The sequence below is a fragment of the Nicotiana tomentosiformis genome, chromosome 12 (assembly GCF_000390325.3).
Source record: "Nicotiana tomentosiformis chromosome 12, ASM39032v3, whole genome shotgun sequence".
Classification (NCBI taxonomy): domain Eukaryota; kingdom Viridiplantae; phylum Streptophyta; class Magnoliopsida; order Solanales; family Solanaceae; genus Nicotiana; species Nicotiana tomentosiformis.
The window spans coordinates 69,576,047-69,590,227 of record NC_090823.1 but is presented as its reverse complement, the minus strand read 5'-3'; the positions used below and the strand labels follow the sequence as shown (position 1 = coordinate 69,590,227).

At 37.3% G+C, this 14,181-nt stretch overlaps 1 protein-coding gene across 1 annotated transcript; it reads left to right on the top strand.

The window, feature by feature from the left end:
- The first annotated feature begins 1,803 nt into the window (after positions 1-1,803).
- On the top strand, positions 1,804-4,467 carry LOC138902818 (uncharacterized). The gene is made up of 7 exons (XM_070190719.1): positions 1,804-2,298; positions 2,480-2,597; positions 2,945-3,111; positions 3,217-3,651; positions 3,734-3,778; positions 3,886-4,137; positions 4,222-4,467. The coding sequence occupies exons 1-7, from the start codon at positions 1,804-1,806 to the stop codon at positions 4,465-4,467; spliced, it is 1,758 nt and encodes a 585-aa protein (XP_070046820.1).
- The last annotated feature ends 9,714 nt before the right edge of the window (positions 4,468-14,181 follow it).

Here is a 14,181-nt window from a genome sequence, read left to right as displayed (position 1 = left end):
TAGGAATTTCTAAGACATGCCCCATCATATGTGTCTTAGATATGATGATGATCAGGATGTTAATAGGGATGGCCAGTGGCTAGAGGTTGTGTATGAAGACCTCCTAATTTACTGTCTACAAGGCAAGCACTTGGGACATGAAGAGTACTACTACTCCACACAAAAAAAGAGCAAGAAAAAAAGAAGGCTGTTGCAGAAATACCAAACAATAATGAGATCCAAACGACCAACATGCATGAAATATCAAATGGCACACAACGCCAACATGAGCAAATGATACAGGGGCAGAACAAAAACCAGAATGCACAACCAACTTTGGTGGAACAAGACCAATTTACAGAACAACAAGGCATAACAAACCTCAATGCAGCAGCAAAACAACCAACAAAGGACAACAATTCCAAGGATTAATGGCAATCTCAAAAGAAGAAGAACTTCAAAGGTCTAAACTATAGAAACAAGCAACAGAAATTCAAATAGCCAAGTGTTCAAACAGTTGCAGCCCAAATCACCAAGCCAGACCAAATTTCAAATACACAACCCCAACCACACAATGTTCAGCCAAATACCTCAAAGGATGTGAAGGATCCACTACCCAATCACATTGTTGTTGCTGCTGAAGGTAATGAAGGAAAGCAGTCTGACCAGGAACTACATGTACTAGATAGCTCAGGGGAGCCAGATAGGATGAGCTCTTCTCAAATCTTGCATTCTAGTCATGGTACACACACTACACCTCTCATGGACCACATAACAAATTCTCATCCCACTGGAAATTGCCCACTTCCTAAAATTGAAGCATATGTGGTTTATGATTCTGCCACCAAAGAAACGTATACTAATGCAGCTCAACAGAGTAATAGTTTTAGTGGTACTGAATTAAAAGGAGTATCCACAAAGGAGAATACAGTAGACTAGGTGCAAAGGAGTTTTGGAATACAAAAGCAAGGGCTTAATGTTACCTTAAATTACTCATGCCAAGAATTACCCTCAAGACTTTTGTGGAATCAACTAATTCCACTAGAGATGCTACACAATTATGCACTGATGAAGTACAACAGATTGAGAACAATTTAGAAACAAATACACGTGCTCTAGTTAGTGTCATACCTATGAAGCAGGGCACTTATGTTGATGCATGTGTCTAACATCATACGATGAGGCCCCAATTACAGACTATTAATATGCAGGAGACCACTATGGAAATTGAACAAATGGAGCTTGCATTAGTACAAAGGGTTTCAGCAGCAACTCCAATAGCTCCCATAGCATGTGCTTCAGAGACTGGATCTCCACTATAGATACAACTCAATGTACCATTGATATCTCCCAATCAGGTGCTACATGAGATAATCACACACAAAGGACTGCCTATGGAAGTTCATAATGCTTTGGTTGGTAAACAACAACTAGAGATGAAAGTGATGATGAATCTACTGCTGGAAACTTTAAAGCTGTTGCAATGGAAGGAGACTTATCACCTAGATTCTCATCAAAAAATAAAAATAAAGGGAAGAAAAAAACACAAGCTAAGAAAACCCTACCACCAACAAGAATCTTGCCCAAGAGGGTAGCATCAACAACTATATAATGGTTAAAACATTGATATGGAACATCAGGTCTGTTAAGACACAACAGGCCTTTCAAAGAGTCATTAACATGCAAAAACAAAATAGATTTTTCATTGTGGCACTTATGGAGCCTTTTCAAAAGCAAGGGCTAATTCAAAACTACAGGTGAAGGCTGGGTATGGATACTGCAATATGAAATGTTAATGGAAAAATATGGCTATTTAGTGATGCTATGGTGGAGTGGGAGTTGCTCATTGACACTGAGCAGCAACTAACAATCAAGGTGTATCATCAAGAAATTGGCAAATACATCATGATGACTTTTGTATACGTAAAGTGTTCATCCCTAGATAGATTAGAATTGTGGGATAATCTATACTACCTTGCTGTTGATATGGAGCTACCTTGGGTGATTGGAGGGAATTTTAATATGGTTCTTCATGATGATGAAAAAATAGGAGGACTTCCAGTATATCCACGAGAGGTTGAAGACTTTGCCTTCTGTGTTAATTCTTGTGGTTTGTTTGACACTGGATACAAAGAAAGCCCTTTCACATGGTGGAATGGAAGATCAAATGCAAAATACATATTCAATAGGTTGGATAAGATCTTTGTCAATCAACCTTTTCAGACTCTATTCCCAAATATTAAGGTGGTTTACCTTATAAGAATAGGGTTTGACCATGCACCTTTGCTGATGAATTGTAGGGAAGAGGCTCAGCAGTTTGTTAAACCCTTTATTTTGGGTAGCAGACTTTGTTGGTGATCCCTTTCTAATATTCGAACAGAAACTGAAGAGAGTGAAAATTGATTTATCCCATTGGAGTAAACTGACCTTTGGTGACATCGTCAAACAGCTTTCCATTAGGGAAGATATTGTCAGGATTAAGGAGATACTTTTTGAATAGGAACCAACAATTGAGAATAAAATTTTACAACAACAGGCACGAGCAGAATTGAAGAAGTATCTTAGCTTTGAGGAGCAGTTTTGGAAGCAAAAAGTAGGCATGACTTGGTCTGCTGAAGGTAATAGGAATACCAGATTTTTCTACAATCATGTGAATGGAAAGAGACAGAAGCTGTAACTCAAAAGAATTCAAAATGGAGATGGTGTTTTATTGGAATCACAGGACCTTGTGTCTGCGGCAGCAGTTGATTTTTTCCACAACTAGTTCACACAAGAAGGGAAACCTACATCCTTTGAATTACATAACAATGCTCCAACTATGGTAACCATGGAACAAAATATGGAGCTTTGCAGATTTCCTACAACTAAAGAGGTGAAGGGTGGAGTTTTGCATTAGGTGGAGAGAGTGCCAGTGGACCTGATGGTTTTACTGGACTATTTTACCAAAGTTGTTGGGACATTGTAGGGGAGGACATCTTCAACATGCTACAACAGTTTTATGTTGGTGCATCACTACATAAATCAATCACGCATACTAACATTGTGCTGCTACCAAACAAACCACAGGTCCAAACATTTTCTAATTTAAGACCTATAAGTCTTAGCAACTTTATCAACAAGGTTATTTCTAGGGTACTGCATGATAGATTTGAAACCATCTTGCCTTCACTGATTTCCTCAAACCAGTCAGGATTTGTGAAGGGGAGAAGCATATTTAAAAATATTTTGCTTACATAGGAAATAGTTACTGATATAAGGCTGAGAGGGAAACCTGCTAATGTTGTGATTAAGTTTGACATGGCAAATGCCTATGATAGGGTATCATCGAAGTATCTTCTTCGGGTACTAAGGAAAATGGGGTTTGCTGAACACTACATACACATGATATGGAATTTGCTGGCAAACAATTGGTATTCAGTACTAATGAATGGTCACTCCACTAGATTTTTTAAATCAACAAGAGGGGTTAAGCAGGGAGATCCTCTATCTCCAGCCCTGTCCATCCTATCTGCTGAGGTTCTGACAAGATCAATGAACAATCTGTTTGATGACAAGAGATTCATAGGATATGGTATGCCAAAATGGACTGACCCATTGTATCATTTGGCATGTGCTGATGATATAATAATATTTGCCTCTGCTGACACATACTCTATGAATAAAATTATTGAGGTACTCACACAATATGAATAGACTTCAAGTCAACTGATCAACAAAGCAAAGAGTTCATATTACATGCACAATAATGTGGCAGGACAAATATTTCAAAGTGTTGGTTCAATCACTGGATTTCAAAGAGGTGAGTTCACCTTAACTTACCTAGGATCCCCAATTTTCTACACAAGGAGAAGAAAAGCATATTATAACGACTTAATTCAGAAAGTAAAGACCAAATTACATTCCTAGAAAGCTAAGCTACTATCTTTTGGAGGCAAAGCCACTCTCATCACCAGTGTGCTCCAGAGCTTACCTACACACATCCTGTCAGTTCTAGATCCTCTTAATAACATCATTGAACACATGCATAAGTTATTTGCTAGATTCTTTTGGAGTACAAAAGAAGAGGGCAGGAGCAAACACTGGACAAAATGGCAGAATCTCTGCCTTCCAAATGAGGAGAGGGGAATTGGTTTCAGATCCTTGTTTGATGTTTCTAAGGCACACTTTGTCAAACTGTGGTGGAGGTTTAGGACATCAAAACCATTGTAGTCCAACTTCATGTGGAATAAATTTTTCAAAAAGGATATTCCTACTACTATACAGTTTAAGAAGGGATCTAATGTTTGGAAGAAAATGTTAGAGGCAAGGGAGGGGGTTGAATATGAAATCCTTTGGGAAATAAATAAGGGCTCTACTAATGTGTGGCATGAGAATTGGACCGGACTGGGTTCACTGTATCATGTGGTTCCAACAGACTTCAACATCAATGAAGATCTACAAGAAGTAGTAGCCTTGAGAGATGAAGATACATGGAATGATCGATTTTAATCCAAAATTTCCCGGAAGACATTGCTGACCATATAAAGCATGAGGTCCATTTTGATAAGTCTGCAGAAACATGGGACACTCCTAAATGGATGCCAACAACTTCAGAAAAGTTTACACTAAGAAGTGCTTGGCAATTACTAGGCATAGGCACACACCAAATCATGAATATAAGAAGCTATGGACAAAGGGATTACCATTCAAGATATCTTTGTTCTTATGGAGATTATGGAAAGGGAAGGTTCCAACAGATGATGCATGGAGGAGATGGGGATACATAATTGTCTCTAAATATTGGTGTTTCCTACCAACACAAGAGGAAAGTCTTCAGCATATTTTTCTTACAAGTGATACTGCCACAAGGCTGTGGAGGCTGTTCTTACAAGGTGCAGGATTGGTTGTCAATCTGGTCCAGCTGCATCAGGTTATCAGAGCATGGTAGGGAGTTGATTGCTATGCTAAACTAAAATCTCTGTATCAAGAAGCTCCAGGTATTAACACTTGGGAACTATGGAAAAGAAGGAACTTAATGAAACATGGAGGAGGGCCAGTTTCTTTTAACAAGCTAGTACATGAGGTGAACAAATAGCTACACTATTTGGCAGGGGTAGATATTATTAGCTGCCTAATATAACACTGAACTGGCCTAAAATGGTTAGCTTTTTTGAAGGCTACATGCCTTATGTTGTAACAAAAAGAATAAAATGGAAATTGTCTTACATCACATGGTTCAAATGCAATAGTGATGGTGCTTCTAGGGGAAATCCTGGGCCAAGCTCATATGGTTTCTGTATAAGGAATGCTGTAGGAGATGTGCTATTTGCAAGGGCAGAAGAGATAGGGCTAACAACTAATATAGTTGCTGAGGCTAAGGCAATTATGGAAGGACTATCATATTCTGTACAAAAGCAATTTCATCCTCTCATAATTGAGACAGATTCAACGGTGATGAAGAAAATAATTGATGGTGGATGGGAGGTACCTTGGAATATAAGAAAGGAACTCAAAAAGGTCAACCAATTGAAGAGAACATCAATGTGATGTTTGAGAATGTTCTAAGAGAGGGCAATATTTTGGCAGACTATTTGGCTAACAATAGCTTTTTCTGGTGCAGGTACAACAATATTTCAATCATTTCAGGAATTCTCTAATGAAGGCAAGTCACACATTAACCAAGACAAGGCACAAATCCATAACCTTAGGGTTAGGATTGCAAGAAGAATACCTCCAGATTGAAGTCTGATATCCTGACTACCCTACCTGCATATGATTTCTGCAGATTTCCATTCTACTGTACAGTTTCAAGTTGCAGTGCATTAATACAAACAAGATTTTATTCTGTCCAGTCAGAGTATGTTACACAGTTTATACTATGGAAACATGATCAACTTGCAAGTTTCGGTGTCCTGTACTGCATCACTAAAACAAGCTGTCAAGCATTCAACATATCAAAATTACCACAGGGTGAAGTTAACTACACACATACGATCAATTGGTTGCCTATATGTACAAACAATTCTGAACATTCTACCTTGCTCAGAAATGAGTTATCACAGGATTGTTCTCAAAGTCTCATCCAAGGAAATCAGGACTTCCATAAAATCAGTGGGTTTCTTTGTTCTGGAGGCTTACCACAGGTTTGTTACATGGTTTTGCAGCAACTAGAATCTTTCTGTGGTTGATGCATCGGTAAATGGGAAGATACTGTCAAGATATTCCCTGAGGAATACACTAGGCACTTATTGGTTAGGTATAACTGCTTATGCACAAACACATAGCAATGTATTTTTGCTACTTCTTCTTCCTTGCTGTTGTGATTACATCACCTTCATATCCTTCAACATGACAACCTGGATATACTTGTACAGTTGGACTATTGCTACTGTGGTTTTGGAGGTACTACATGGTTGTGTGCAATCTTATTACTTCTCAGTGGTATTAGCATGGCATCATGCTCATTCTAGGGGTGGTTTGATGATATACAACAAAAATATACCAACTAGACAGCATCCACAACATTCCTTCCTCACTCACAACCCAGTATTCTTCACTACTTCCAGAGCACACAAGAACTTGGGAGCAGAATCGTTCCTCCTAACTTGTTTGCTACATTTTGTAGGTTCTAGAGATAGGCTCATATTATTAAGGCATCTGCATGGAGTGGTATTAGCATCCCAAATGCTCAAACTCCTACAGTTGTATCTATTTTCTCGAGCCTGTAACAAGGATCCTGCTATGTCAGTCAAACCTCACATGCAGGATCCCATGGAAATTTTGCTACACTTTATGGTTTCTTCAACACCAATACATAAGTATTCAATGATGCTACAACTGCAAGTGTGCTTCTACAAATACATCAACAGAACATCATTCCACAGAAAGATCAAGCTTCACTGTTTCTACACAACAACTTACTATTGCTGGTATGATCTTGAAGGTAGTTACATTCTGGTTGTTGTCGTATCAATTCCTAGTGGTATTAGCATGTTACCATGCTCATTTTGGGGGTTGTTCGACAACTTACAACAATATTACTTCAACACGGCAGCTTGCAGTATACAACAAGTGCAACAAAATGGACGATATCCTTACATTGCTCTACATAGCTTCAGCACTACTATGGGACTATTAGAGCAACATAAATTGCTTCTCTTGTTCAACGATCTCATGTGCTTACTTTGGCGTGTGGAACATCATTTGTACTTAGCTGTATTATGCCTTATGGAAACTCAGTTGGGCTTAGCTGATTGATTGATTGAAATTAACCATTACAAACTCTTCTTTACGACAACTATGACGCTGGAATTTCAGTTCTTCAGCACCAAATTGAAGATATCTGACCTGCAATGCTTTACGACATGTGACTTTATATACACCTATTTCTTTGGATTGCAACATATGGTGCCTGGTGAGAGCTTTGTTGGTGCTATATGGAATCGTTTGCAATTGGTGTGTTCATTTACTGTCGTCAGCAATAATTGAATGTTTCAAACTATTAGCTTTCTACTATCCATTTACCATTATGCTACTGCTATATTGTATTTGGTAGTAATAGCCATTGGCTATTATTTTATTATTTTCTTTTACTTGGACAGTGTATTTGACCTAGTTTGGGATTTATTGTATATAACAGCTACTAGGTGAGTAACCTACTAGTATATTTGCTAAAAAAAAATCCTAGTTGCCAAAATCCTTCTTCGCGAATGCGTGAATCCCTTAGCATTCGCAAAGTACATCACCAGACACTAGCACCAGCAGTTGCAAAATAAGGAAAAATGGTCTGAAACCACCCCGAAACACACCCGAGGCCCCAGAACCTCATCCAATCACACCATTAAGTCCCAATATCTTATCAAAATTTATCCAAAGGCTCGAAACGCCACAAATAACATTAAAATCACGAATCGATGATCGAAATATTTCTTTTAACTTACAAGTATTCAAACTTCGTTGAATGCATCTGAATCATACTTAAACATTCCAGAATGACGCCAAATTGTATACGCAAGTAACAAATTACAATACGAACCTATTCCAAGGCTTGGAATTCCAAACGGACATCAATAATCCACTTCAAATCAAACTTAGAAAATTCTAAAATCTTCAAATTTCAACTATCCAAAATAAGCGTCGAAATGCTCTCGGACCATCCGATACTCAACCTGAACATATGTCCAAGTCTAAAATTATCATACAAACCTGTTGGAACCTTCAAATCCCGATTCCGAAGTCGTTTACTTAAAAGTCGAACCTTGGTCAGCGTTTTCAACATAAAACTTCTGAATTGAGAATTATCCTTTCAAATCAACTCCAAGTTTCCCGAAAATCGAAACCAACCACACGTGAAAGTCATAATACATAAAGTGAAGCTACTCATGATCTCAAACCATTGAACGACATACTAGAACTCAAAACGACCAATCAGATCATTAAATTTACGGTCACGATCATGCGACCGCGTTCGCGAAGCTTGGAAGACTTGTTCCTTCACGTTAGTGTGATATGTTCCGCGATCACGTATAAGGATAGCTGGAAGGGGCATCAAGAGATTTGTTATCCACGTTTGCATGAGAGACAACGTGTTCGGGTAGGTTGTTGTAGATTGCGAGTCGCGTTTGCAACTGGAGTATCGCGTATGCGAAAATCGTTTTGGGCAGTTGGGTGAGTTTTGTCTTCGCGATCACGAATGTAATTCTGTGATCACGATGAGCAATACCTAGGCAAAATTATATTTTCTCTATTTTCAGGGCTTTGTTATTTTATCACTTTTTGAGTTTGAGAACTCGAATTTGGGCGATTTTGGAGTAGATTTTCACGTTTTGAATTGAGGTAAGTATTCTTGACTCGGATTTGGTTATATTTCATGATTCCATCCTTGTTTATATCATTTAATTAGTGATTTGAATTGGAGAAATTGGAAAATTTTGTAAAAACTTTCTAAAACATAAAAATGATGATTTGAATGCCGATTTGAGGTCAGAATTAGATGATTTTTGTATGGTTGGACTCGTATCGAAATGAATGTTCGGATTTTATTGGTTTTATCGGGTTCTGAGGTGCGGGCTCGCAGTTGACTTATTGGGTTGACCTTTTAGCTTTCATTAAAGATCAAAACTTTATTATCCGGAAGTGTTTCCTATGACTTTTATTTATAATATTAAGTTATTTTGGTTAGATTCGAATCGTCTGGAGGTTGTTTCACACGGGAAGGGATTTTTAGAGTTTTGATTTAGCTTCTTTGAGGGAGAACTACCCCTTAGGATTTGGGTTAATTGTATTATTTGAACTATGTGAAAGACATGTACGTGAGGTGACGAGTGCGTACTCGGTCTTATATGTGGTATTTGACCGGTTAGACTCCTAGACTTCTTTCATGCATTAATCAAAGTTTTCATAGCATGTTACATCCTCCATGTTAAATTTACCCTTACATGCTTCATTTGAAGTTGTTAGCATATATTCTATTTTTATTTGTCAAGTTTACTCTTATATGCTTATTTGAAGTTGTTACGTCTTTTATTATTGAATGATTCTTATTTGAAGTTGTTATTATATGATATCCCTTCATTGTTGATTTATTCTCATGCATTTAGACGTAGTTGCTATTTCATGCCATATCTTTCATTGTTAGCTTATGTAATACACTAGAATTTGAAGTTGCCATTTCATGAAAATACCTTCATTTTTGAATTTATTCTTAAGCAATTAATTGAAGTTGAACTTGTTGAGAGCCATTAACCTATTTTAGTTAAAGTTGTTGTTTATTGGAGTATCATTCATTGTTGAGTTATTTTCTCATTTTATTTTGTTGCTATTGAGCTTCTTGTACACATCGTGATTGAGCTGTGGGCTATGTGTTGTGGCGATATTGGTATTATTGTTTTGGAAAGGTTGTGGCCTATGGGCACTTGTGGTACTGACGGGCGCAAAACACACACTTCAATTCTGCTCGCTAATCAAATATAGTATAGTATAATATCGTATTCACAAGGATTAGATTTAAACAGTATTCTCGTAGTTTCTAGCTTGGTTGCTATCCAAGATGATCAGCAGTTGAGATTTATAAGATGTCTAACTAAAATTAACTAAGAATCTAAAACTATTGACTAATGACAATCTAAACAAGGAATAAGCAAAGAAGGTTATCAATGAGAGAAGATAGGGTTTTTATAGGATAGGTGCAAGATAATTGTTCTGAATCTAACTCTAGATAATTCACTTTTAATGTTCAAGTTAGTCTCTCGAATTCACTCAATTATTAGTTCAAACGTTCAGCAAAAACTCCTCACTCGATTAAGTCTTAACCTCACAAGATGAACCAATTTAAGCACGTGAAGATATGCAAGAATGCGCAGTGGATTGGTCTTTAGGAAAACCTCTTTCGATTATTCTCGTAACTAGGTTTAATCAATGATTCAACCAGTCTCTTTTGATTACTTAGAAAAATCTATGAACTCAACCAACAATATAATGCAAAGATATCAAACACTTAAACATCAAACTAGAGTTATAATCCACAAACAATCATCGATACACCAAATCCATCAAACCCTTAATGGAACTACTCCATAGATATGGAGAAATTCATCATAAATGTGATTAAAGTATAGGACAACATAAATTCAATCCAAACTCGGGTCTTGAGTGAGGAAGGAATGATGAAATCCTTGTGCTTGTGTTCTTCCAACTCCTCCTTAGCCTCCTTAGGTCCAAAGTATGTCAAAAGTCCATAAAATAACGTTTTCCATGTATTTATACCATGTAGGGTCGGATCCATATGAAACCACCTTCTCATAGCTGAAATAGGACATTGGCTATGTAAAAATTAGAAAGGCGCGCCGCCTGGGGCGATGCGCCATGTAGGGCTTTAGTGGGGAAATCCAGAGAGCATCACAATTCAACAAGCTGCCCAAATACACTAGTGCGGTGCACCACGCGCCACCCCACGCACCGCAACAATGCAATATTCCCACAGTGCTACGTTTTCTTGATTTTTGAGGTCCAGACGTGGTTCTCGACCCCCGGACACGATCCCGTGTTAATCTTTCGGGCTTTTACTCAGACTTCAAAGCTCCAAATAGCTTAAATTAGCTCCACAACATCTACATAACTCGAAATCACTCCTACAAGGCATAAAACACACAATAAGTTCAAAACACTACCAATTAAAGCTCAAACACAAATAAAGTACTATGAATTAGAGTGCAATACGCGACTAAAATACGAGATTCTAGCCTACCATCAACACCCCACACTTAAACCATTGCTAGTCCTCGAGCAATCAAACTACACTTCATAATAGACATGGCCATTTTCAACAACTCTCATAACTCATCACATAAAAAATATTTAAAATATATTAAGCACAATACCGTAACATCCTCGCCTCAGGATTTGACTCAAAGCACCACGCATTTCTATTACCCGCTCACTTACTCTAACACAGAGGTCAACGACATTATCTTTCCTTCGTGAATCAAGTGCCCTCACACAACAATAGAGAGTAGTTCCACACACAATAAAATTTAAGAACAATTAGGAACTCAAGATAGAAAGAATTTGCTCACTCTCAAAAATAACATTCATATGCCACAAAAGACGTACCATAGGCTTGCCCGTAGTGTGATACTCTACTAATTGAGCTCATTCAGTCAAGGATCAAGTAGAACTTTAATTGGTTGTAATGTAGGCTGTGGGATGGGTAGGATACATTTAGATATAAGAGTGACTATACCTCCCTAAGCACTTTAATACATACAATTAACCATTCAAACCACACATTTTTGTCAAACCGTAACTCCACCTTCACATCCATATACATTAACTCCCTACTTCTTTAAGCACAATTACATCAAGAGTTACCTCTATCAAGAAACATTTTTCACAACACTACAACTATATTTTTTTTCTTTTCTTATTCAATTCAAGTAGCTCTTACTTTTTCAAAACATTGCACCTTTCTCCTTGTTCAATAGTTCCAGTCAAAAGCCAAACTAACCACCCCACACTTCAACTTTTACAAAGTTCATAACAATTTCAAGTGCTCACAATAGGTACAAGGTTCAAATAGATGGTCAATTCAAACAAATGAGTAAGGCTCGTAATGTGGTTGCTAGAGAAATAGGATTAAAGTATAAAAAAGGGTTAACTATGATACATAACAATTAGGTGGGTAAAAGCATATATCTGGCTCAACAAAGAAATACCTATATAACTTCCAAGACTGAATAAACTACTATTTTGCTTTGCAAACACACGGGGCAAGTTCTAGACATCAAATGCAATGCCCAGAATAACATAAAACCTCACACACACATGGCACATACCTCACTCAGGATCAGACTATCAAGACACTCTAGTCAAAGCAGTTAAGCAAAGTTAAGATCATACACTTTAAGGTACTTATACAAGAGTCAAAAACTGAGCCTAAGTGTCATAACTAAAGCATTTACTATTCTCAAGGCATAATAAAGTTAAGAGCTATTGCCTTCAATTCAAATCACAGCACAAGGTTTACTACTCCTAAAAAACTAAAAACCAACTCCACCCGATTCAAACAAAATCCTTGGAAAAGAACCGCGGCACAAAGAAAAATCAAGGGGGACTTGTTACACCACCTAACAAAAGAAAATCTTTTTTGTCTTTTTCTTTCGGCTTTAATCCATCAAGAAACCTGTCGATGATATCCATCGTGGGGAAAAACCAAAACAATTCTAAAATGTTTGTGTTTGTTTTTCAATTTTTTCTCTATCTCAAGCTACTAAAACTAACAAAACAAAAAACTAAAACTAATATATATACATACATACATACATACATACATACATACAATATATCTCCCACCCCACACTATAAGTTGTGGCATATTCCCATGATACATAATTAAAAAGTATAAGGTAGAGAAAACTTCCTTGAATATCTAGTCGGGGTCTGAGTCGAAGTCGGGCTCCATTCCTCGCTACCGAACTAATGCACATATCCATCCAGACAGCTTCTTCTCAGCCTTCTTGGGGTATAACCCACACCTATCTTTCTCGCTCACTACAACCTTCTCTTTCGAGCCCTTCACTTTCCACTCAACACTTACAGCTGGTTTGTCTTTTTGTGCCCCCTTTTCTACATCCATCATAAACGTCACTGTCTCCTCACCCACTCTAAGAATGAGTTTTCTCTCGTGTATGTCTAATATAGCTATTCCCGTTGCTAAGAATGGTCTTCCTAGGATGAGGGGAACCTCCTTGTTTTATGACAAGCTTGAAATACCCACTTAAATTATGCTCGCTAATCAAATATAGTATAGTATACTATCGTATCCATAGGGATTGGATTTAAATATTATTCTCATAGTTTCTAGCTCGTTTGATATCCAAGATGATCACCAATTAAGATTTATATATTTTCTAACTAAAATTAACTAAGAATCTAAAGCTATTGACTAATGACAATCGAAGTAAGGAATAAGCAAAGAAGGTTATCAATGGGAGAACATAGGGTTTTGATAGGATATTTGTAAAATAATTGATTGGGATCTAACTCTAGATAATTCACTTCTAATATTTAAGTGAGTCTCGAATTCACTCAATTATTAGTTCATACGTTCAGCAGAAACTCCTCTCTCGATTAAGTCTCAACCTCTCGAGATGATCCAATTTAAGCTTGGTGAATATATGTAAGAATGCGTAGTAGGTTGGTCTTTAGGAGATCCTCTCTCGATTGTCCTCCTAATTAGGTTTAATCAATGATTCAACTAGCCTCTTTTGATTACTAAGAAGAATTAATGAGCTCGACCAACAATATAATGCAAAGATATCACAAGTTATGCCTCTCTCGATTACATGAACTAGTGAATATAGATGCAATAATTAAATCATCCAAAAATGCTTCAATACATAAAACTAGAGTTATAATCCACAAACAATCACCAATACACCAAATCCATCAAACCCTAAAGAGAACTACAACATAGATATGAAGCAATTCATCACAAATATAATTAAAGTATATGAAAACATAGATTCGATCAAAACTCTGGTCTTGAGTGAAGAAGGAATGATGAAATCCTTGTGCTTGTGCACCTCCAACTCCTCCTTGGCTTCCTTAGGTCTAAGTTATGTCAAAAGTCCAGAAAATAACATTTTCCATGTATTTATACCAAGTAAGGTCGGGCCCAGACAAAACCACCTTCTCCTAGCCGAAATAGAACATTGGCTCTATAAA